The sequence below is a fragment of the Pristiophorus japonicus genome, chromosome 7, assembly GCF_044704955.1.
Source record: "Pristiophorus japonicus isolate sPriJap1 chromosome 7, sPriJap1.hap1, whole genome shotgun sequence".
Classification (NCBI taxonomy): Eukaryota; Metazoa; Chordata; class Chondrichthyes; family Pristiophoridae; genus Pristiophorus; species Pristiophorus japonicus.
The window spans coordinates 119,271,476-119,297,586 of NC_091983.1; the positions used below are offsets into that span (position 1 = coordinate 119,271,476).

General features: G+C 46.8%; 1 protein-coding gene across 7 annotated transcripts in view; it reads right to left on the reverse strand.

The window, feature by feature from the left end:
• The window catches only part of LOC139267254 (nuclear receptor coactivator 7-like), a 177,021-nt gene that overhangs the window by 115,172 nt on the left and 35,738 nt on the right, over positions 1-26,111 (reverse strand). For 3 of the 7 annotated variants that reach the window (XM_070885281.1, XM_070885280.1, XM_070885287.1), the window contains exons 3-4: positions 22,919-22,969; positions 17,655-17,714 (exon numbers count right to left, since the gene is read on the reverse strand). The exons of 1 other annotated variant lie outside the window; for it this stretch is intronic. In XM_070885281.1, coding sequence (XP_070741382.1) covers positions 17,655-17,714; positions 22,919-22,969 — 111 coding nt within the window. Of the gene's footprint in view, positions 1-17,654; positions 17,715-20,469; positions 20,493-22,918; positions 22,970-26,111 lie in introns of those variants that run through there. 3 more of the 7 variants (XM_070885288.1, XM_070885282.1, XM_070885283.1) reach the window with 3 other exon arrangements.

The window sequence follows — 26,111 nt, forward strand, 5'->3', positions numbered from 1 at the left end:
CTCCCCCCCACCACGTTCATCTTCCCCCCTCCCCCCACCACGTTCATCTCCCCCTCCCCCCCACCACGTTCATCTCCCCCCTCCCCCCAACCACGTTCATCTCCCCCCTCCCCCCCCCACCACGTTCATCTCCCCCCTCCCCCCCCACCACGTTCATCTCCCCCCTCCCCCCACCACGTTCATCTCCCCCCTCCCCCCCCACCACGTTCATCTCCCCCCTCCCCCCCCACCACGTTCATCTCCCCCCTCCCCCCCCACCACGTTCATCTCCCCCCTCCCCCCCCACCACGTTCATCTCCCCCCTCCCCCCCCACCACGTTCATCTCCCCCCTCCCCCCCCACCACGTTCATCTCCCCCCTCCCCCCCCACCACGTTCATCTCCCCCCTCCCCCCCCACCACGTTCATCTCCCCCCTCCCCCCCCACCACGTTCATCTCCCCCCTCCCCCCCCCACCACGTTCATCTCCCCCCCACCACGTTCATCTCCCCTCCCCCCCACCACGTTCATCTCCCCCCTTCCTCCCCCCCCACCACGTTCATCTCCCCCCTCCCCCCCACCACGTTCATCTCCCCCCTCCCCCCCCACCACGTTCATCTCCCCCCTCCCCCCCCACCACGTTCATCTCCCCCCCCTCCCCCCCCACCACGTTCATCTCCCCCCTCCCCCCCCCACCACGTTCATCTCCCCCCTCCCCACCCCCACCACGTTCATCTCCCCCCTCCCCCCCCCACCACGTTCATCTCCCCCCTCCCCCCCCACCACGTTCATCTCCCCCCTCCCCCCCCCACCACGTTCATCTCCCCCCTCCCCCCCCCACCACGTTCATCTCCCCCCTCCCCCCCCCACCACGTTCATCTCCCCCCTCCCCCCCCCACCACGTTCATCTCCCCCCTCCCCCCCCCACCACGTTCATCTCCCCCCTCCCCCCCCCACCACGTTCATCTCCCCCCTCCCCCCCCCACCACGTTCATCTCCCCCCTCCCCCCCCCACCACGTTCATCTCCCCCCTCCCCCCCCACCACGTTCATCTCCCCCCTCTCCCCCCTCCCCCCCCCACCACGTTCATCTCCCCCCTCCCCCCTCCCCCCCCCACCACGTTCATCTCCCCCCTCCCCCCCCCACCACGTTCATCTCCCCCCTCCCCCCCCCACCACGTTCATCTCCCCCTCCCCCCACCACGTTCATCTCCCCCTCCCCCCCCCACCACCACGTTCACCTCCCCCCCTCCCCCCCCACCACGTTCATCTCCCCCTCCCCCCCCACCACCACGTTCATCTCCCCCTCCCCCCCACCACGTTCATCTCCCCCCTCCCCCCCCACCACGTTCATCTCCCCCTCCCCCCCACCACGTTCATCTCCCCCCTCCCCCCCACCACGTTCATCTCCCCCCTCCCCCCCACCACGTTCATCACCCCCCTCCCCCCCCACCACGTTCATCTCCCCCTCCCCCTCCCACGTTCATCCCCCCCTCCCCCCCACCACGTTCATCACCCCCCTCCCCCCCACCACGTTCATCTCCCCCCTCCCCCCCACCACGTTCATCTCCCCCTCCCCCCCACCACGTTCATCTCCCCCCTCCCCCCACCACGTTCATCTCCCCCCTCCCCCCCCCACCACGTTCATCTCCCCCCCACCACGTTCATCTCCCCCCTCCCCCCCACCACGTTCATCTCCCCCCCACCACGTTCATCACCCCCCTCCCCCCCACCACGTTCATCACCCCCCTCCCCCCCACCACGTTCATCTCCCCCCCCACCACGTTCATCTCCCCCCTCCCACGTTCATCTCCCCCCTCCCCCTCCCATGTTCATCTCCCCCCTCCCCCCCACCACGTTCATCTCCCCCCTCCCCCCCACCACGTTCATCTCCCCCCTCCCCCCCACCACGTTCATCTCCCCCCTCCCCCTCCCACGTTCATCTCCCCCCTCCCCCTCCCACGTTCATCTCCCCCCTCCCCCTCCCACGTTCATCTCCCCCCTCCCCCTCCCACGTTCATCTCCCCCCTCCCCCTCCCACGTTCATCTCCCCCCTCCCCCTCCCACGTTCATCTCCCCCCTCCCCCTCCCACGTTCATCTCCCCCCTCCCCCCCCCCCCACCGTTCATCTCCCCCCTCCCCCCCACCACGTTCATCTCCCCCCTCCCCCCCCCACCACGTTCATCTCCCCCCTCCCCCTCCCACGTTCATCTCCCCCCTCCCCCTCCCACGTTCATCTCCCCCCTCCCCCTCCCACGTTCATCTCCCCCCTCCCCCTCCCACGTTCATCTCCCCCCTCCCCCTCCCACGTTCATCTCCCCCCTCCCCCTCCCACGTTCATCTCCCCCCTCCCCCCCCACCACGTTCATCTCCCCCCTCCCCCCCCACCACGTTAATCTCCCCCTCCCCCCCCCACCACGTTCATCTCCCCCCTCCCCCCCCCAACCACGTTCATCTCCCCCCTCCCCCCCCCAACCACGTTCATCTCCCCCCTCACCACGTTCATCTCCCCCCTCCCCCCCCACCACGTTCATCTCCCCCCCACCACGTTCATCTCCCCCCTCCCCCCCACCACGTTCATCTCCCCCCCACCACGTTCATCTCCCCCCTCCCCCCCACCACGTTCATCTCCCCCCCGCCACGTTCATCTCCCCCCCAGCACGTTCATCTCTCCCCTCCCTCCCCCCCACCCCGTTCATCTCTCCCCTCCCCCCCACCCCGTTCATCTTCCGCCCTCTCCCACTCCCCCCCCGTTCATCTTCCCCCCTCTCCCACTCCCCCCCCCCCCGTTCTTCTTCCTCCCTCTCCCGCTCATCTTCCCCCCTCTCCCGCCCCCCCGGTCATCTTCTCCCCTCTCCCCCCCTCCACCTCCCTCTCCCGTTCATCTTCCACCCCCCTTCCGTTCATCTTCCACCCCCCTTTCCTGCCCCCTCCCGTTCATCTTCCACCCCCCTCTCCTGCCCCCTCCCGTTCATCTTCCACCCCCCTCTCCTGCCCCCCCGTTCATCTTCCACCCCCCTCTCCTGCCCCCCCATTCATCTTCCACCCCCCTCTCCTGCCCCCCCATTCATCTTCCACCCCCCTCTCCTGCCCCCCCCCCCGTTCATCTTCCACCCCCCACTCCCACTCCCCCCCCCGTTCATCTTCCCCCCTCTCCCGCTCATCTTCCCCCCTCTCCCGCACCCCCCGCTCATCTTCCCCCCTCTCCCGCTCATCTTCCCCCATTCATCTTCCCGCCTTCCCCCCCCCTCACCCCGTTCATCTTCCCCCTTCTCTTCTGTTCTCCCCCACCCTCTCTCTTCTCCCCAGGGCGGCAGTAGGTGAGTAGAAATAATTTTTTTATTTATTGAGTGATTTTTTAAATTATTTTTTTCTTTTTATATTTTTTTTTTCGGTTGATTTATTGATCTATCATTTATTATTGATGATGGCTCTTTATTTGTAAAAGTGAAGTGTTAATGATTGTTAAACGCCCCCCCATCTCTCGATCCCTACGCCTGATTTCTAAGTGTAGGCAAGGTTTGTCTGAGTGTACAAAAATCTACACTTACTCCATCCTAAATTAGTTTGGAGTAAGTTTTCACCCCCTAAACTTGCAAAACAGGCGTAAGTGGCTGGACATGCCCCCTTTTGAAAAAAAAAATCTGTTCTAAAATGAAACTATTCACTAGAACTGGAGCAAACTAAAATGCTGAGAATTCTAAACGAGTTACTCAAAAAAAATATGAGCAACTCAGGCCGAAACTTGAGCCAGTGTCAGAGGAATATGGGTTTGAAATCCCAGCACACTTGGCACCAAGCTGGTAAAAGTTACCAACCATCCACGTTTAGATCAAACACTGGTGTTTCTGGCCCCTATTTACTTTAAACGCATGGTGCCCCAAATGCTGGCTTATTCCAAGATATTTTAAATGGCCCCAAAATACACTGTGGGTTATCGCTTCTGGGCATATACAACATTTCAACACGTGCTCAGAATGGCGAGTCACTGTATAATGGGACAAGTTCAGCAAGAACCAGAAAACTATTTGCCTGGCCCTGCAAACTATGCAAAGAGGGTCGGCAGGAACATAATTATTAAAAGTGGCATTAGATGTATGACTGACAGCCCATCACTCAAATTGGAGAGTAGACACAGCAGCCAGGAAAAGGAGGATTTCAGTTTCTTAAAATGTATTCATTAATTCTGGCCAACCTTCGAGAAATTTCACCACATTTTTCATACAAGTACAAGATAATTTCATCTTATTAAAAAGGATATTTTTAACAATGAAAGCTGGCTTCTGGTTTTACATTTTGCACAAGTTGGATCAAAGTTTTATTCAAATATTCATATTTGACCTTTAACATGGATGGATAAGGGAATTCTATATCAATAGAATTGGCTACAATTAAAGGCCAAGGGCTAGAGTTTCCTCTCAAATCGGCCACTTACCGCCCAGAAATACAAGTTTCGTAAAAAAAAACACATTTACCACCCAGATACCGCCCGGCGGTAAACTCCAGTCATTACCACCAGGCAGTATTCAATACTGTCCGCCCATATATTACCACCCAAAATGGAAGTTTCATTAAGATCCTTTTATCACCGGACCTTAATCCGGCTTGAAAAAGCAGGTCTTACTGGATCTTAAGTAGGCGGCCTGGACACAGATCTGACAGGTTTATTTTATATTACACAGATTTTTACAGCTCTCCACAGTCCGATGTAATTTTAATTAGATTGTAGTATTTTCTAGTGTTACGCAATAATATAAATGGTCTAATAAAGCCTTATTTACTCCTTTAGTCTCTCTCACTCACTAACATTAGTCTCACTCACCCCCAGTCTCTCTCATCCCTTATAGTGACCTCCCCCCCCCCAACAGCGATCTCTCCCCCTCCACCCCCCACAGCGATCTCTCTCTCCATCCCCCCCACAGCAGCGATCGCTCCCCACCCCCCCACAGCGATCTTTCTCTCCTCCCCCCACAGCGATCTCACCCCCTCCTCCCCCCCACAGCGATCTCACTCTCTCCTCCCCCTCCCCCCACAGCGATCTCCTCTTCTCTCCCCTCCCACAGCGATCTCACTCTCTCCTCTCCTCTCCCCTCCCACAGCGATCTCACTCTCTCCTCCCCCCTCCCAGCGATCTCACTCTCTCCTCCCCCCTCCCACAGCGATCTCACTCTCTCCACTCCCCCACAGCGATCTCACTCTCTCCGCCCCCCCCACCCCCCACAGCAATCTCACTCTCTCCTCCCCTCTCCCCTCCCACAGCGATCTCACTCTCTGCTCCCCCCTCCCACAGCGATCTCACTCTCTCCTTCCCCCTCCCACAGCGATCTCACTCTCTCCTCCCCCCTCCCACAGCAATCTCACTCTCTCCTCCCCCTCTCCCAGTGATCTCACTCTCTCCTCCCCCTCTCCCACAGCGATCTCACTCTCTCCTCCCCCTCTCCCACAGCGATCTCACTCTCTCCTCCCCCCTCTCCCACAGCGATCTCACTCTCTCCTCCCCCCTCTCCCACAGCGATCTCACTCTCTCCTCCCCCCTCCCACAGCGAGCTCACTCTCTCCTCCCCCCTCCCACAGCGATCTCACTCTCTCCTCCCCCCTCCCACAGCGATCTCACTCTCTCCTCCCCCCTCCCACAGCGATCTCACTCTCTCCTCCCCCTCTCCCACAGCGATCTCACTCTCTCCTCCCCCCTCCCACAGCGATCTCACTCTCTTCTCCCCCCTCCCACAGCGATCTCACTCTCTCCTCCCCCTCTCCCACAGCGATCTCACTCTCTCCTCCCCCCTCCCACAGCGATCTCACTCTCCTCCCCCTCTCCCACAGCGATCTCACTCTCTCCTCCCCCTCTCCCACAGCGATCTCACTCTCTCCTCCCCCTCTCCCACAGCGATCTCACTCTCTCCTCCCCCTCTCCCACAGCGATCTCACTCTCTCCTCCCCCTCTCCCACAGCGATCTCACTCTCTCCTCCCCCTCTCCCACAGCGATCTCACTCTCTCCTCCCCCTCTCCCACAGCGATCTCACTCTCTCCTCCCCCCTCCCACAGCGATCTCACTCTCTCCTCCCCCCTCCCACAGCGATCTCACTCTCTCCTCCCCCCTCCCACAGCGATCTCACTCTCTCCTCCCCCCTCCCACAGCGATCTCACTCTCTCCTCCCCCTCTCCCACAGCGATCTCACTCTCTCCTCCCCCCTCCCACAGCGATCTCACTCTCTTCTCCCCCCTCCCACAGCGATCTCACTCTCTCCTCCCCCTCTCCCACAGCGATCTCACTCTCTCCTCCCCCCTCCCACAGCGATCTCACTCTCTCCTCCCCCCTCCCACAGCGATCTCACTCTCTCCTCCCCCCTCCCACAGCGATCTCACTCTCCTCCCCCTCTCCCACAGCGATCTCACTCTCTCCTCCCCCTCTCCCACAGCGATCTCACTCTCTCCTCCCCCTCTCCCACAGCGATCTCACTCTCTCCTCCCCCTCTCCCACAGCGATCTCACTCTCTCCTCCCCCTCTCCCACAGCGATCTCACTCTCTCCCACAACGATCTCACTCTCTCCTCCCCCCTCCCACAGCGAACTCACTCTCTCCTCTCTCCTCCCTCCTCCCCCCTCCACCCACCAAAAGCGATCTCCCTCCCTCCCCCCCCACAGTGATCTCAGGCCGGCAGTCTCTGGCCTCTCATCGGTGTGGAGCTCGACAGCTGCATGCGCACAACTTGGGAGCTGAAGATTCCTGAATCGATAGGCCTCCACAGCCGCACTCCGCCCGCGCCACTTCGCTCCCGCACCGCTTCGCCGCCGACATGGAGCATCCGAAAACCGGGGGAGCGCGTACCAACGGCATTCCGGCGGTTGAAAAAGATGCAACCATCGGAACACCGCTAAGGATCGGACGGGGCGATTTAAAAGGAAAATCCAGTCCCAAGTGTGGTAATGAGAAGAAATGGGGCGAGAGAGTACTTAATTGCCACATGAAAATTAATTAAAAATAAAGGTTGACTCTATACCGAATACCCAACCTCTAACATCCTCTTGCAGCCACAGCATTTATGTCCTGTTGAGTTTCTGGTTAATAGTGACCCCATAATGTTGATGGTGGGGGACTTAGCGATGGTAATGCCACAATGTCATGGGAGGTGGTTAGGCTCTCTCTTGTTGGAGGTGGTCATTGTCTGGCACTTGTGTGCTGCGAATGTTACTTGCCACTTATCCGCCCCAAGCCTGGATATTGTCCAAGTTTTGCTGCATGAAGGCATGGACTGCTAGTGTTGTAGCTGTACCGGAATAGTTTAGTTGGGGGTCGTGGCTAGTTCTGGAGCTCAGGCCTTCAGCACTACATTGTCGTGCTACAAGGACATTATCTGGGCCCATATCCTTAGCTGTATCCAGTAGCACCAGTCAAATTTAGATTTTTTTTTAATTACTAACAGGAAAACTTGTATAGTTAAATGGGGCTCAATAAAAATCTTGCTACATTTAATTCTAATACGCTAATGCAAGGCACTAACAAAATGACCGAAGGCAACAAAAGACATGTCAATGTACAGCTAAGCCATATAATTGAACTCTACATATTTACATGCTGTGGTTGGTCGGGAATTTACAAAATTGAAGCAAATCAAAAGTAGTTTGGTATATTGAAAATGTGCACTTAGATCAGTTCTATTTAACCATAGTTAATTATGTAGTCACACAGAGGGCTTTTTGCTTCGGGCTGGTTCTGTAAATCTGTTGGTTGCACACACTGTGCTTAAGTAAACCATGCAGCTCTCTATGACTCAATGCCAGAGAACTGGCGCAGTGCTGCCTTGATGTTCTGAAGCAGAGAAAAGCAGCCCTAGAAAGGCAGCAGTACCATGAGAAGACTTTGGAGAAAATGTTGTTTTCTTCACAAAGGGAGCATTAGTGCTCCTCCACATCCCTAATGTGAAGAAAACATGCAATTTTACCCAAAGTCTTCTCATTTAATTCACACCACAATTAAATTTGTTACTTGAATTATCCCCACCCTCCAAAACAGCAGAGTGCAACAAAAACAGCTCATCGTGACTTGCAAGGAAGGTAGAAACTTCAGATTGAATTTGAGAGTTACATACTTAAGTCCAAAACTAGAGTCTTAAACTTAAATAAAGCTAATTACATAGATATGTGGGGAGAATTGGCGACAGCAGTTTGGGAAATTAGATTAAAAGGTATGTTGGTATGTAAGCAGTATTAGATTAAAAGAAGAGGTTTATAATGTTGTGAAGAATAGTAGTAAGCCCGAGGATAGTAGTAAGCCTGAGGATTGGGAGTGCTTTAGAAACCAAAGGATGACCAAAACATTTATGAAAAGGGAGAAAATAGAGAGAGTAAACTGGCAAGAAATATAAAAATACAATTGTAAGAGCTTCTACAAGTATGTAAAAAGGAACAGTAGCAAAAGTAAGCGTTGGCCCCTTCGAGGCTAAAAACGGGAGAAATTATAATAGGGAATAAGGAAATGGCAGAGACATTAAACAAGTATTTTGTATATGTCTTCGCATAAAGAGCATACCAAAAATTGTGGGGAACCAAGGAGCGACTAAGAGTGAGGAACTTAAAGTAATTAAGATTAGTAGAAAAAAAGTACTTGAGAAAAGCTGACAAATCCCTTGGACCTGATGGCCTACATCCTAGGGTTCTAAAAGAGGTGGCTGCAGAGATAGTGGATGCATTGGCTGTGATCTTCCAAAATTATCGAGATTCTAGAACGGTCCCAGCGGATTGCAAGGTAGCAAATGTAACCAAGCTATTCAAGAAAGGAGAGAAAAAAAACAAGGAACTACATCCAGTTAGCCTGACATCAGTCGCCGGGAAAATGCTGGAATCCATTCTTCAAGAAGTGGTAACAGGCCACTTCAAAAATCATAACATGATTAGGCAGAGTCAACATGGTTTTATGAAAGGGAAATCATGTTTGACAAATTTTTAGAGTTTTTGGAAGATGTAACTAGCAGGGTAGATAAAGGGGAACCAGTGGATGTAGTATATTTTGGATTTCCAAAAAGGCATTCGATAAGGTGCCACATAAAAAGTTGTTACGCAAGCCCCGTAATTTTGGGGGGGGGGGGGGTGCGGACCCTTTAAGGGACCATTCATAGTTTCGCTTATGCGCGAAACATACTATTGAAAAAGCCGGTCCCGGGCTATGCCGGACCAGGAGAGAGTTGCACGACTGCAAATGTTAGAAGGAACGTTTGTTGGGGTAATACATTAGCATGCATAGAGGATTGGTTAACGGACAGAAGAGAGTAGGGATAAACGGGCCATTTTCAGGTTGGCAGGCTGTAACTAGTGGGGTGCCGTAAGGATCATTGCTTGGGCCTCAGTTATTTACAATTTATATTAATTACTTATATCAAGGCAGCAAGTCTAATGTATCCAAGTTTTCTGATGATACAAAGCTAGATAAGAAAGGACACAAAGAGCTTGCAAAGAGATATAGACACATTAAACAAGTAGGCAATAAGGTGGCAGGTGGAATATAATGTGGGAAAATGTGAGGCTATTCACTTTGGTAGCAAGAACAGAGAAACAGAATATTTTTTTAAATAGCGAGAAACTATTGAATATTTATGTTCAGAGAGAGAGCTGCAGACAAAGATAGAAGAGTGCAAAATCGAGGGGTGATGTCACAGTCAAGCTGGTAAGTGGTTGGCTGTTCGACTGGTAACTATAACTCTCTTTTAGACTGACTTTTAGATTGGTTTAATTGGCAGCGAACTACTAAGTAGCTGTTTGGTGTTTAAGTAAATTTTAGTAAGTAAATTTTAGTAAGTAAATTAATTTCGGGGTTAAGTCATGGCAGGAGAGCTCGGACCCGTGTCATGCTCCTCCTGTGCTATGAGAGAAATCGGGAAGTGTGTCCAGCTGCAGCTCCTGACAGACCGCATGACGGCACTGGAGCTGCGGATGGACTCACTCTGCAGCATGCGCGATGCTGAGAATGTTGTGGATAGCACATTTAGTGAGTTGGTCACACCGCAGTTAAGGGTTAGGACAGATAGTGAATGGGTGACCAAGAGACAAGGCAAGAGCAGGAAGGTAGTGCAGGAGTCCCCTGTGGTCATCTCCCTCCAAAACAGATATAGCGTTTTGGATACTGTTGGGGGAGATGACTGACCAGGGGAAGGCACCAGCAGCCAGGTTCATGGCACCGTGGGTGACTCTGCTGCACAGAAGGGCGGGAAAAAGAGTGGGAGAGTATAGTGATAGGGGACTCTATTGTAAGGGGAATAGATAGGAGTTTCCGTGGCTGCAACCGAGACTCCAGGATGGTATGTTGCCTCCCTGGTGCAAGGGTCGAGGACGTCTCAGAGCGGCTGCAGAGCATTCTGGAGAGGGAGGGTGAACAGCCAGTTGTCGTGGTACATGTAGGTACCAACGATATAGGTAAGAAGTGGGAAGAGGTCCTACAAGCTGAATTTAGGGAGCTAGGAGTTAAATTAAAAAGTAGGACCTCAAAAGGTAGTAATCTCTGGATTGCTACCAGTGCCACGTGCTAATCAGAGTAGAGGGTGCAGGATAGTTAGAATAAATACGTGGCTTGAGCAGTGGTGCAAGAGGGAGGGATTCAAATTCCTGGGACATTGGAACCAGTTCAGGGGGAAGTGGGACCTGTACAAAAGGGACGGTCTGCACTTGGGCAGGACTGGAACTGATGTCCTGGGGGTAACATTTGCTAACGCAGTTCGGGAGTGTTTAAACTAATATGGCAGGGGGATGGGAACCTATGCAGCGAGTCAGGGCAAAGTAATATGGAGTCAGAAACAGATGGTAGAGAGGTAAAAAGCAATAGTGGAAGGCCGAGTAAACAAAGGCAAGAAACAAAAAGGGCCACACTACATCATAATTCTAAAAGGACAAAGGGTGTTAAAAAAAAACAAGCCTGAAGGCTGTGTGTCTTAATGCAAGGAGTATCCATAATGAGGTGGATGAATTAACTGTGCAAATAGATGTTAACAGATATGATGTGATTGGGATTACAGAGATGTGGCTCCAGGATGATCAGGGCTGATGTCATGTATTCAACCAGTATTGTAACCCATGTATAATCTGACCTAAGTTGTACACTGTGAGAACAATGACCACTAGGTGGTGAACTTGTGGGAGACACTCCTAACCTGGACCTTCAGATATAAAAGGGGAAGCTCCACCCACTTCCATCACTTGAGTGCTATGGAATAAAGGATAGGTCACAGACTGACCTTCTCTCAAGCATGGGCCTCGTGTGCATTTATACTGTATAGTAAGGACGTATCAGTTGGGAACTCAACATCCAAGGGTATTCAACATTCAGGAAGGATGGAATAAAAGGAAAAGGAGGTGGGGTAGCATTTCTGGTTAAAGAGGAGATTAATGCAATAGTTAGGAAGGACATTAGCTTGGATGATGTGGAATCTATATGGGTAGAGCTGCAGAACACCAAAGGGCAAAAAACGTTAGTGGGAGTAGTGTACAGACCTCCAAACAGTAGTAGTGATGTTGGGGAGGGCATCAAACAGGAAATTAGGGGTGCATGCAATAAAGGTGCAGCAGTTTTCATGGGTGACGTTAATATGCATATAGATTGGGCGAACCAAACTGGAAGCAATACGGTGGAGGAGGATTTTCTGGAGTGCATAAGGGATGGTTTTCTGGACCAATATGTCGAAGAACCAACTAGGGGGGAGGCCATCTTAGACTGGGTGTTGTGTAATGAGAGAGAATTAGCAATCTCGTTGTGCGAGGTCCCTTGGGGAAGAGTGACCACAACATGGTGGAATTCTACATTAGGATGGAGAATGAAACAATAAATTCAGAGACCATGGTCCAGAACTTAAAGAAGGGTAACTTTGAAGGTATGAAGCGTGAATTGGCTAGGATAGATTGGCGAATGATACTTAAAGGGTTGACAGTGGATGGGTAATGGCAGACATTTAGAGACCGCATGCATGAACTACAACAATTGTACATCCCTGTCTGGCGTAAAAATAAAAAAAGGAAGGTGGCTCAACCGTGGCTATCAAGGGAAATCAGGGATAGTATTAAAGCCAAGGAAGTGGCATACAAATTGACCAGAAATAGCAGCGAACCCAGGGACTGGGAGAAATTTAGAACTCAGCAGAGGAGGACAAAGGGTTTGATTAAGGCAGGGAAAATAGAGTACGAGAGGAAGCTTGCAGGGAACATTTAAACGGACTGCAAAAGCTTCTATAGATATGTAAAGAGAAAAAGGTTAGTAAAGACAAACGTAGGTCCCCTGCAGTCAGAATCAGGGGAAGTCATAATAGGGAACAAAGAAATGACAGACCAAATGAACAAGTACTTTGGTTCGGTATTCACTGAGGAGGTCACAAACAACCTTCGAGATATAAAAGAGGTCAGAGGGTCTAGTAAGAAGGAGGAACTGAGGGAAATCCTTATTAGTCGGGAAACTGTGTTGGGGAAATTGATGGGATTGAAGGCCGGTAAATCCCCAGGGCCTGATGCATCCCAGAGTACTTAAGGAGGTGGCCTTGGAAATAGCGGATGCATTGACAGTCATTTTCCAACATTCCATAGACTCTGGATCAGTTCCTATGGAGTGGAGGATATCCAATGTAACCCCACTTTTAAAAAGAGAGAGAAAACAGGGAATTATAGACCGGTCAGCCTGACATCAGTAGTGAGGAAATTGATGGAATCAATTATTAAGGATGTCATAGCAGCGCATTTGGAAAGAGGTGACATGATAAATCCATGCTAACTTGGACCTGTAAAAGGGAAATCATGCTTGACAAATCTTCTGGAATTTTTTGAGGATGTTTCCAGTAGAGTGGACAAGGGAGAACCAGTTGATGTGGTGTATTTGGACTTTCAGAAGGCTTTCGACAAGGTTCCACACAAGAGATTAATGTGCAAAGTTAAAGCACATGGGATTGGGGGTAGTGTGCTGACGTGGATTGAGAACTGGTTGGCAGACAGGAAGCAAAGAGTAGGAGTAAATGGGGACTTTTCAGAATGGCAGGCAGTGACTAGTGGGGTGCCGCAAGGTTCTGTGCTGGGGCCCCAGCTGTTTACATTGTACATTAATGATTTAGACGAGGGGATTAAATGTAGTATCTCCAAATTTGCGGATGACACTAAGTTGGGTGGCAGCGTGAGCTGCGAGGAGGATGCTATGAGGCTGCAGAGTGACTTGGATAGGTTAGGTGAGTGGGCAAATGCATTGCAGATGCAGTATAATGTGGATAAATGTGAGGTTATCCACTTTGGTGGTAAAAACAGAGAGACAGGCTATTATCTGAATGGTGACAGATTAGGAAAAGGGGAGGTGCAACGAGACCTGGGTGTCATGGTACATCAGTCATTGAAGGTTGGCATGCAGGTACAGCAGGCGGTTAAGAAAGCAAATGGCATGTTGGCCTTCATAGCGAGGGGATTTGAGTACAGGGGCAGGGAGGTGTTACTACAGTTGTACAGGGCCTTGGTGAGGCCACACCTGGAGTATTGTGTACAGTTTTGGTCTCCTAACTTGAGGAAGGAAATTCTTGCTATTGAGGGAGTGCAGCGAAGGTTCACCAGACTGATTCCCGGGATGGCGGGACTGACATATCAAGAAAGACTGGATCAACCGGGCTTGTATTCACTGGAGTTCAGAAGAATGAGAGGGGATCTCATAGAAACGTTTAAAATTCTGACGGGTTTAGACAGGTTAGATGCAGGAAGAATGTTCCCAATGTTGGGGAAGTCCAGAACCAGGGATCACAGTCTAAGGATAAGCGGTAAGCCATTTAGGACCTAGATGAGGAGAAACTTCTTCATCCAGAGAGTGGCGAATCTGTGGAATTCTCTACCACAGGAAGTTGTTGAGGCCAATTCACTAAATATATTCAAAAAGGAGTTAGATGTAGTCCTTACTACTAGGGGGATCAAGGGGTATGGTGAGAAAGCAGGAATGGGGTACTGAAGTTGCATGTTCAGCCTAGAACTCACTGAATGGCAGTGCAGGCTCAGTGCCGAATGGCCTACTCCTGCACCTATTTTCTATGTTTCTATATAGGTGCCCTCGTACAGGAAATAGTGTTAACATGCAGGTACAGCAAGCAATTAGGAAGGTAAATGGCATGTTGGCCTTTATTGCAAGAGTGTTGGAGTACAAGACTAATGAAGTCTTGCTACAATTATACCAGGGCTTTGGTGAGACCACACCTGGAGTACTGTACAGTTTTGATCTCCTTATCTGAGGAATAATATATTTGCCTTAGAGGCGGTGTAACGAATGTTCATTACATTAATTCCTAGGATGAGAGGGCTGTCCTATGAGGAGAGATTGAGTAGATTGGGCGTATACTCTTTGGAGTTTAGAAGAATGAGAGGTGATCTCATTGAAACATACAAGATTATGAGGTGGATTGACAGGGTAGATGTGGAGAAGTTGTTTCCCCTGGCTGGAGAGTCTAGAAATAGGTGGCATAATCTCAGGCGAAGTGGTTGACCATTTAAGACAGAGATGAAAAGGAATTTCAACACCCAGAATCTTTGGAATTCTCTACCCCAAAGGGCCATGGATGCTGAGTCGTTGAGTATACCCAAGTCGGAGATAGATTTTTGGACTCATGGGGAAATCAAGGGATATGAGGATTGGGCAAAAAGTGGAGTTGAGGGAGAAGATCAGCCATGATTTATTGAATGGCAGAGCAGGTTCGAGGGATCATATGGACTACTCCTGCTCCTAATTCTTATGTTATAAAATCTCCCCAACCCCCATACATGGCCAGGCTGCTAGTAAACACAAAAGTTCACATATCACAACAGAGTCTCTCATTCGTACCTTGATGCATCCCTTTTCTTATTTTTAATCAAATTTTTCCTATTAAGAACTCCCAAAAGAGCTTGGGCATTTGAGTATGTGACCCATACCTAAATTTGGACAATAAAAAAGGGAGATAACCAAATCTAAACAAGCAGTTAATCGAACAAGAAACTTAAAGCTGTTTGAAATATTGCTTCAATATAGCTGAATATACTGTAGAGTTTTCAGATGGTATCTTGCTCTAAAAAATAAAAAGCAAAACCTTCTAAAGCTTTCACTAGTAGTAATACAGGTTGAACCTCTCTAATTCGGGACTTGGCCTGTGCCGGACCAGAGAATTTTCCAGACTACGGGAGGTCACGCCGACCTCGACTTACCGGGTCCTGATGACAGCGCTCGTGCCTCTGACCGCCTCAGCCACGCTCCTTCTCCACGCTGCTTTGTTGAATGTTGCCCCGACCCGAAGCTGGATTTGCACATGCACTGCGCAGAAGGCTACTGCGCAGCATTTAGTCCAGATTCACCCGAAGCTGGATTTGCGCGTGCACTGCGCAAAACTTAGTCCAGAATCACGGGAGACCAGCAGATGAAAGCATAATGCATTCATCAGACAGTCTTCTATCCATTATACAGAGAGTCACAAATATTACTGTTACCCAGCAGCATGGTGGGTCTAAGCACAGATGGGTGTAATGCCATATCCAGCCTACCCAGTCTTCCTCTCAAATGGCAGAAGGTGAATCAGAAAGTGGGCAAGATAAGTCACTCTGAAGCATGGGAGATAGTTGCACCATTTGCAAAGCCATCTCATTACGTAGCAGGAGCAGGTACAGAACTATCTCAATCTGAAAAGGCACCCACTTTTTCCTTCTGTGTGAGAAAGCTCCCAGAAGGAGCATCAGGATCATTTTAAAGGAGACATATGTATGAAACATGGTCACCAAAAGCTAGGAAAAACGCGCTAAGAACGTACACACATCACTTTTAGAATAATAACTTGGTGTTACTTTATTTGATTCAAGTTTCCTTCTGATGGTGCAGAATAAGATAAAATCATATCAAAGGGTCAGTATGGCTTATACTGTTGGCGAAGAAGTTCTGCTCCATTGAATTGTGCATGTGCACAGCATTGACTCAATCCATACTGTAACCCCTTTCCCCCCCCGGGCCTCAGTTCTATTGTTTTAACAAAAACATGTTTTCTTGTTAGTGTTCAGCATATAACGTTCTTGCTGTGTGCCAGCTGACCTTACCGGGTACTGCTGACAATGCTGCTGTCAACGACCCGGCCGGGTTCTATGCATGCGCCCCCACCCCGGCCGGGAATGATGCCGGACTAGAAAGGTTGCTGGACCAAAGAGTGCTGGATTTGAGGGGTTCAAACTTGTAGCAATGTGCAAGAATAAAAGTGTATATTAATGATAAAATTGATTCAGTGTATATGTATAAATGTTGAAAGTTCAGATTATACAAACAGGCTGCAGTTGAAATTAAAAACACAAAATGGATACCTACAAGTTCATGCTTTTTCTGGCTGGGCAGAGCTGAAGGGACAAAAGGAGCATAGCTTTGAAACTCACCAAACTAGAAAAGGTGTTAAATGGAAAACAATTAACCTAATCAAGAAATGGCACCAGTCCTCCAGACAGTCACGCCCTGAAACTAGGACCCAATGCTGGGGCTTTCTGAGAAACAATGGACTTAAGAGATATAAAAACCCAAGTGCAAAGTCTGCTTTTTCTCTCTTCCCTCTTTCTCGATGACCACATGGCAAAGCAGGAAACCTCCCTCCACAGAACCAGAAGCAAGGAAGAACGCAGTGTGCTTTGCCTTGATTCAGAGGGAAGTGTATGTCTCTATAAATCTGTAACTCATTACCTTACTTGTTGTAATTAAGTAGAGTCCATAGGATACTAATCGACTGCTGTTTGTCCGATAGGCTACGTGCATGTATGTGTGTTTAATAAACTTATTCCAAATTATTTTAAAAGAATTGGTCTTGTTGTCAATTTAATGCCAGAGATTTAGAAATCTTACAAATGTGATATAACTGTACTCAGTAAATATTTCCTCTCAAAATTTATAAAGCCACTATGATTGAATTACTGAACCAACAATTAAAAATTATGTAACTGTCAAATAGCGTTGGAGAATAAAAAAAATCTGCTTTACAAACATCTCAAACAGGGAAAGAAATGGGCCTACTGAAGCCTACATATGGATTCCACGACAATTTCCACGCTGGTGAATTCGACTACAACTCTCAAGTGCACAATCTGCTCCTTGCAAGCTCATTTTTGGTAACTATTCCCACATTGGTTAATCAACATGTATTAAATGTATTACTAATGCTCAACTTTTTTGTGCCCTCCTTTGCGAAGCATCTTGAGGCATTTACCTTTTTAAAGGTGTGATATAAATGTAAATTATTGTTAGTGTAAACCAGACCTATTTCACTAGTTTCCTGAATTCCAAATGTAAACACCAAATGGTATATCCCATAACAGTAGAAATCTTTACAACTGTGACTGTCTTCACCTTCCTTAGCTTCTGTGCCTCCCACTGGTCTGATCCAAACTATGTTAGATGCAAATTCAAAAACAATTATATGTATATCTACAACTGGGAATTTATATTAAGTATTTCAGGAAATTATTTATTTAAAAATTAAACTGGGTGCTGAACAAAAACAATTAGTTAATAATCACTAATTTACATAGCTGCATGACAGGCTTGCACAACATAAAGCTAATAGCAAAACAGTTGATACGATTGTGGCACAGGTGATTTTTTTTTTACATAAAATACTGGCTTCCTGTTCATATATTTCGCCACACTTCTTTTCCCCAAAAGTTAGTTTTTCCACCAATTTCAAGCAAACTTACCAGTGCAGATTTAGTGAGAGGCTGCAGAGTGAGACGTATGGGGACGTCACGTGAAGCAGCCTGAAAATAGTCAAAACACAATAAAAATGTAAACAACTAAACCTTTTTAAATAGCAAATAGGACACACAATATTGGGAATATGGTCTTTTTATAAATTAACCACTGATGGTTTGAGAAATGTTTCAGTGATGGTTGAAAGTACAACACATGCACGTTACAGGAAAGAGATTATTGACCCAGTCGTATCTTTATTTTTGCGTGGAAAGTTTGTCATATTTCACTAGGATAAAGTCAGATTAATGTTTAGCATAAGGCCCATGCTTTCATACGCCTCGATAAATACGTTGGTGTCTACTGTACACGGTCCACGTCTCAGCCATACACGTCCTCGAGTATCGTTGCCGAGTGCATGCAGAAATCAAGCGCAGGCAGCGGAAGGAGCGTGCGGCAAACCAGGCTCCCTGCCCACTCTTTTCCTCAACGACTATCTGTCCCACTTGTGACAGAGACTGTGGTTCTCTTATTGGACTGTACAGCCACCTAAGAACTCATGCTAAGAGTGGAAGCAAGTCTTCCTCGATTCCGAGGGACTGCCTATGGTGATGATAATGATGATGAAAGCCAGATTACTGATGTTCAAAAATACTGCAACAATGCATGAAGCACTTTAAATGAGCTAAGATATCTTGTCTTGCAACTCCCTCTCCCATGCTGTATGAAAAGTAGCAAAATGAGCAGAATGACCCTTAAATCATTCGAGAAGTACTCTAAAATCTACATGTAATAAAAGGAGGACATAGCTGAACAATCATCAGCACTTCTCATTCACTTGCTTTACTCCCCTTTATGCTTAAGGATCACTAAATAGACAGAACCTGGGAGCAGAAATTGTGTGCAAAACTAGCACTCCTGTGACATCATGAAGTTCTGTCCACTGATTCAAGATGAGGACAATAGATTACAAATAAAATTATCTTATTATGTCACAGGCCAAATGAATAAAAGTCAGGCACAAGTCACCTGAAGAATGGAGTCCCAAGTTTTAGTTAAAAGCTGTGGGCAGAAACACAGCTCTCAGGCTGACACCTCTTCAGATGCATTTACAGCTGAGCCCATGAAGCCTTCACAATCAGTTTCCTCCATTCCCTCTTTTTGTAGGCCTCCCCTCTATTCTCTGCAGCCCACAGCAGTAAAATGGGCAAATATGTATCCGCACCACAATACAGTCACCAATACATCACTATTCACATGGATGTATGGTGTGAATTAGCCATCAGCATCAAACACTGTTCTGCTGCTTCAAATCAAGAGGATCAAAAACGACTAGAAGTCTCTTTCTGAAAGGCAGGCTCTATGCTAGATCATTCCAAAGTTGTATCAGGCAGGTGTCAGGGTGCCAAAAGTGTGGTATCAAATGCAGAGGCAATAGAGCCAGATGAAGATATCTGCTTCAATACTTTAACCATTGGCAAGTCATGTTTTGATAGTATGCAGATGAAACCAATGAGAACTGAAAAAGCCCATCTACACTTAGTGAGGAGCTCAAATGTAATAATATTCTGCAACACACAGTTACTGCGAGGGGCAGCAGGAAAGTTTCAATTTTATTTTAGAATGACAGGTAAGGGAGGCAGAAATCAATGCGAGTTCTCACTACTGGTTGCTATCCCCGATGAAGTGCATGTGTGTAGACAGAATTGGGGTTGGCTGCAATACTCCTACCCGAGATTGAATATCTTATTAAAAACTCAACTGTCTAATTTTACACATGAAAATAAGCTACAAGGGGTGGGGGAAATCCACTGTCTGTGGAACTGTATCCTACACAAAGTCAGTGTATTCTTGAGGAATAAGAGAAAAGAGAAAGAAATTTGATGGAAAGAAAAACTGGATTGGCAATCTCCTGCTGTGTTGCTTGGACGATTTGTAGAAGGCTGACCATCTTGAATTTTTCCTTGAGTACATATATTCAGAACCTGGAGGTCCAAGATGGGTTGGAATCTTGCTGTAATTCTGGCGTTAAAAGTAAGGAGAATAAAATCCTAATCTGGACTGCCAGAATTTTTTCAATAGCCCCAATTATCAACAGATTATGCCTGTAAATCCTTATATTGCACAGAAAAATATTCTCCTGCCAGCTGGTGAGGTTAAGGAGGGGCACAAAGTCACAACATAGCTTTTGATACATTCCATGAGATCCACAGGAAATGGGATCTTAGCTATGTCGATCCCATGGAGTGGTGTGATAAATCTAGAGATGAGGGCTGAGACAATGGCATGTGCACTGATTCTTTTTATTGAGTCCTTGCTGGCTTTCCTGTTTGGGACATTCGGATCTCAGGGCAAGTCTTTTTCTGTTACAAAACTGCGACTATATTTCCAAAAGTCAGGCTGTGCATTGGTCGTTTGGATTATACCTTTCCTGCTGAGGTAGGCCAGGAATGTGCAGGTGTTGCCATTCTAATTGGATTCTTGATTAAGGACCTGGGAACTGAACAAAGCAAGTAAGGCTCAACATCAGCATCTCAATTAATATTAAAGATTAGTACAAGGAAAACCAGCAAAGGGAAGTTAGACTGAAGAAACTAGGTATTAATGATGAGGAACTCCAGTGTTAGAGGAGTTTACATGCTTGGGAGATAGGCAAAAGGGAATGGCAGAAAGAGGAGAAAAAAGTGAGCTGGATGCATTTTTGACAGAATATGAAAAACAAAAACTATCTGTAGGAGGAAACACATATCAAGAGACTTGAAAAGGAAAGTGTATGATGCTAGAGTCCAGATCAACACAATTGTATTGTAATGCAAACCTGACCTTGTTGAAGGCACAAAAGCAGAACCTGGGTGCTTTTGGAATATGCCGTGGAAGGATTGCACAGCATTAGCTAGGAGCAATGAAGAGCAGTCTGTATACAGTGAAATAGTGTGCTGTAGCAAGGCACTGCATGTGCGCTGCATGACTAAAGCAGGTACTCTTAGCAGGCGATGAAATGGATCCCAGTTGGGAAAAAGACTACATGGAAATCCAAAGATGAGATGATAGGAACGCCTTCAAATTATTCTCCAAACAGCTTTTTTATTTAACAGGGAATTCAGTCACTTCTGCAAATCAAGTACAAATATTTTTATTGCAACTGCTCTCCATTTACAGCACAAATTGTTTTATCCTGCCATCATTTTTTTAATCAATTTTCACCTCTCCCAGAAGGGCAAATTGACTCCTTGTTGAGATACTGTTCAATAGACATATGGATGCCCTCCAGTACCAAGTATCCATTCATGATGTGCAAGTAGACAGTGAGTATAAGCAGGCTATCTAAATCACAGGGTACAATACAGTTGAATCCAATCAGGTCCTTGCCAAATGGCCACACAGATACATTCTACTGGATAGCTATACCCAAAGAACTCCTACTGCCACTCTGACTGATATCAGCTAACTTAGCATAGATTGAGAATCGGAATCAAGACCTTGCTGGTCTGTAACCAACTAAGCTACTGAAAGAGCCTCAGTATCTAGCATACACTCGTACCAGGATGAAGCATTAGAGAGGATCTACAAGCTGCACAAAGGACTGGGAGAGACCAGCAGCTTAGAATAAAGAGTTGTTCAGAGATAGGAGGGATCAGACAAGGAGGAAATGCAAGCCAGAACTAGATGAATTTAGAGTGCATGTAAGTAATGCCCGGAGTGTGGTAAATAAGGTTGGTGAGCTACAGGCACAAATAGCCACATGGGATTATGATACAGTGGCAATAATGCAAGACCCAGCTCAAACAAGGTGAGGAATGGGCACTTGATATTCCTAGCTACAATGTATTTAGGAGAAATAAGGAATGGAAAAAAAATGGAGAAACTGTTTCCAGTGGCAGAAGGGTCAGTAAACAGAGGACACAGATTAAAGGCAATTGGCAAAAGGACCAGAGGTGACATGATCTAGAATTCACTGCCTGAAATGGTGGTGGAAGCAGATTCAATAACTTTCAAAAGGGAGGGAATGGGATAAATACTTAGTCGAAGTTTGCAGGGTTATGGGGAAAGATCGGGGAGTGGGACTAATTGGTTAGCTCTTTCAAAGAGCAGCAACGGCACGATAGGGCAAATGGCCTCCTTCTGTGCTGTATCATTTTATGATTGCACAACATACCAGAAGAATCTTACAGATGAACACAAGTAGCTCTAGTAAGTAAAAACAGAAAATGCTGGAAATACTCAGCAGGTCAGGCAGCATCTGTGGAGAGAGAAACAGAGTAAACGTTCCAGGTTGATTGACCTGAAATGTTAACTCTGTTTCTCTCTCCACAGATGCTGCCTGATCTGCTGAGTTATTCCAACATTTTCTGTTTTTATTTCAGATTTCCTGCATCTGTAGTATTTTGCTTTTGTATTAGCTCTAGTAAGTAATAGTTGGGTTCAAGTACACAGCTGTATCAATGGTTGGTGAATTTGTGGCTGCACCACCAGAGCTTTGAGGGATTGATGCACTTTTTTTTCCCCATCTATATCCTAGGTTACCAGTGAAGAGGCAGGTATACCAGGGAAGGTTAGGGAAGACGACGAGAAAGAAACAACATTATTCTCTATTGTGATCAAGAGTCCCAATAGTCCACAGTGTATTACTGATTTAAATTTGAATTTACAATAAGGTTTTAAAAACTGGATATATACTGCTGCACTTAAGTCACACAAAACAAAATATCAACTTCAGTACAGTATACTACAGGGCCATCATAATGTAACCCTTGATATTCCCCCAAAAAACTCTTCTCCCCACCCTTTCCCTGTTACTGATAAGAATGTTGTGGAAATTATTTCAAAATTTGGAAAGTACAAATATCTCAACCAAAAGTTCTAGATTTACAAGAATTACTCTGCCACAAATTTAAATCTGTAGTAGATTTGCTTTAATAGTGTTTGTAAACCACAATAAAATATACCTTTAATTTGAACAGCATTTGGCTATTTTCTTAAATAACTTTTAAGCGTGTTTTAGGATTAATCAGTAATATCATGCAATGTATTATCTTATCCCAGTTAAAACGCCAATTCTTAAAATCTGCAACGAAGCACCTTTTTCATTCCAAGACCAACAGCAACATAACTCCCATGTTAATTTTTGATATAGGATTTGCCCAAAGACTAAATTTGGTGAATTCACAATTCACAAAATGGTAGTGAATAGATCAAATTAAACCATTTCAGAAGACCATCATAGAGAATAAAGTATGTGACTATAATAATGAAAAAAGAAAAATCGGACAACCTGGAGATTGAAGAAATGTGAAATAAACACACAACAGGTGCAGTCTTTGACCTGAAGATGAAAAAAATTAGAAAAATAAATCTCAGTCACATTTATTTTAATATCAAGTGTGAAGAGTGGGATGAATTACATGGCATTTCATATAACTTAGTGTAGACTGAATTATCACAGACACATTAAAATATTTAACAAAGTCAACAGAAAGCATAAATTGAATAAGGCGACATCAGATCAGTCTGACTGTATATAAAACAACAGATTTTGTTGAAATGTTTTTCATGCATTAGCATAAACTTGCCTATATAATTTTAAATAAAATGTAAGCACAAGTGGCATTAATACCAATTTTGAATTCATGCCCTAAAATGTTTTAAACTTTTAAAATGTATTGCCTACATTGTCATCCTCGTATTAAACCAAAAATTATTCTTTGATAGTTCTATAAAGTTTAAAATATTTTCCATTCATATTTCAAAACATCACACTCTAGAATTTGTTTAAGAAAAAAAACTGCAGAAAATAAAATGAACTAGCTCGATCAGTATTTTTTTTTAAAAAGACACTGCACTTCTAATTTTTGTTTAGAAAAAGTATCAAACCTCCCAGTATCAGAAAGATTGAAAATATTACTATACACAACAAATCCACAAGGGCCAGAGGACCAGTTCCTCTATGCAAATTCTTAATTTCTGATGACAGATCAGAGTTCGTTTAAGACTTGTTTAAGATTAATTAGGAATAATCCAACCAACAAATGAACACTGCTGACGAATAAAACCATGCCTGGAACTTAAGTAAAAAGCCATTATAATCTCTTGTACACATAAAATTTGCCATAGTTCATTCACCTATAAAATTCACTGCTTAGCATCAGCCTGAACATGCAATTTCATTCAGTGTAGTCGGTAGTGATGGGAAGTATGCCAAGTCCAAAGACCATTTACTCGAGGGTAATTTTAGTTTGGCATTAATGATAGATAATTTGGTGTGTGTGTGTGTGTGTGTGTGTGTGTGTGTGTGTGTGTGTGTGGGGGGGGGGGGGGGAAAGAGGTGGGCAGGATGCACTGCATTAAATAGCAAAATAGTGCTCCTCTCGAAGGATACAAGTTTAACTGCTTTTATATTAACATAAGATAACAACCAATAGGAGCAGGAGTAGGCCATATGGCTCCTCGAGCCTGCTCCACCATTTAATACGATCATGGCTGATACGATCATGGACTCAGGACCACTTCCCTGCCCGTTCTCCATAACCCTTTATTCCCTTATCGTTTAAGAAACTGTCTATTTCTGTCTTAAATTTATTCAATGTCCCAGCTTCCACAGCTCTCTGGGGTCAAGTTTCGGGCCGCGCCTAGAACGGCGCAGCCCCGCGAGCCACGCCTGCTTTCCGCGCTGAAAACTTACCTCGGTATTCTCCCCTCCCTCAAGTCGATCCAGGCCCTCGGCGCAGTGCAGCACAAGCTTTGGAGGCGGAGCCAGGTCCTGGTGCTGAAAACAGTGCTGGGACCTCTGCACATGCACGCACATGTGCAGTAAGTAGCTCCAGGCGCCTGAGGCTGTGTGGGAGGGGCCCAAAGCACGCCGCCCCTAGCCCTGGCCGAATGAGCTCACTGGGGCAGCGAAGATAGGACTGGACCTCCCTCCTCGAGCTCCTGCTCCGGCTCTGGCTCCCCCCCGTTCAGCTCCCGCTCCCTCCGGCTCTCTCCCGCCCTCCCCATCGCAGCTCGGCTCTCTCCCGCACCCACCCCCCCCAGCTTTTGCTTCCGGTCTCTGGCTCTCTCCCACAACCCCCCCCCCCACCTTTCCCTCTCCCCCTCTCCCTCCCTTCCCCCTTTCCCCCCCCTCGTTGTCAGAGACACAGACAGACAGACTGACAGACAGAGACTGACAGAGAGAGACTGACAGAGAGAGACTGACAGAGAGAGACTGACAGAGAGAGAGACTGAGAGAGACTGACAGAGACACACACACTGGGGAGCCCCGTCCCAACACGCTGTTGGAGGGCTCACGCTGCTGCAGTCGGTGAGTAGAAACTTAATTTTTTTATTTATTGATTTTTTAATTATTGTTTTTTTTTGGTTGATTTATTGATTTATTTATTTATTATTGATGATGGCTCTTTATTTGTAAAAGTGATGTGTTTCATGTTTGTAAACTTACCTCCCCTCTCCGCCCCCCCCATCTCTCGTTCCCTACGCCTGATTTTCTAAGTGTAGGCAAGGTTTTTCTGAGCATACAAAAATCTACACTTACTCCATTCTAAGTTCGTTTGGAGTACGTTTTCGCTGTCTAAACTTGCAAAACAGGCGTAAGTGGCCAGACACGCCCCCTTTTGAAAAAAAAAATCTGTTCTAAAATGAAACCGTTCTAACTCACTAGAACTGGAGCAAACTAAATGCCGAAAATTTCAATTTCTAAGATACTCCTTTTTAAACTAGTTGCTCCAAAAAAAATGGGAGCAACTTAGGCCAAAACTTGACCCCTGAGGCAGCGAATTCCACAAATCCACAACCCTCAAGAGAATAAATTTCTCCTCATTTCAGTTTTAAATGGGTGGCCCCTTATTCTAAGGGGAGACTAGAGCTAGAGGGCATAATCTATCAGTGGAAACATCCTCTCTGCATCCACCTTGTCAAGCCCCCTCATAATCTTATACGTTTCGATAAGATCACCTCTCATTCTTCTGAATTCCAATGAGTAGAGGCCCAACCTACTCAACCTTTCCTCATAAGTCAACCCCCTTATCTCAGGAATCAACCTTGTAAACCTTCTCTTAACTGCCTCCAAAGCAAGTATATCCTTTCGCAAATATGGAAATCAAAACTGCACGCAGTATTCCAGGTGTAGCCTCACCAATACCCAGTAGCAAGACTTTGCTGCTTTTGGACTCCATCCCCTTTGCAGTAAAGGCCAAGATTCCATTGGCCTTCTTGATTACTTGCTGTACCTGCATACTAACCTTTTGTGTTTCATGCACAAGTACATAGAAACATAGAAAATAGGTACAGGAGTAGGCCATTCGGCCCTTCGAGCCTGCACCATCATTCAATATGATCATGGCTGATCATGCAACTTCAGTACCCCATTCCTGCTTTCTCTCCATACCCCTTGATCCCTTTAGCCGTAAGGGCCACATCGAACTCCCTTTTAAATATATCTAACGAACTGGTCTCAACAACTTTCTGTAGTA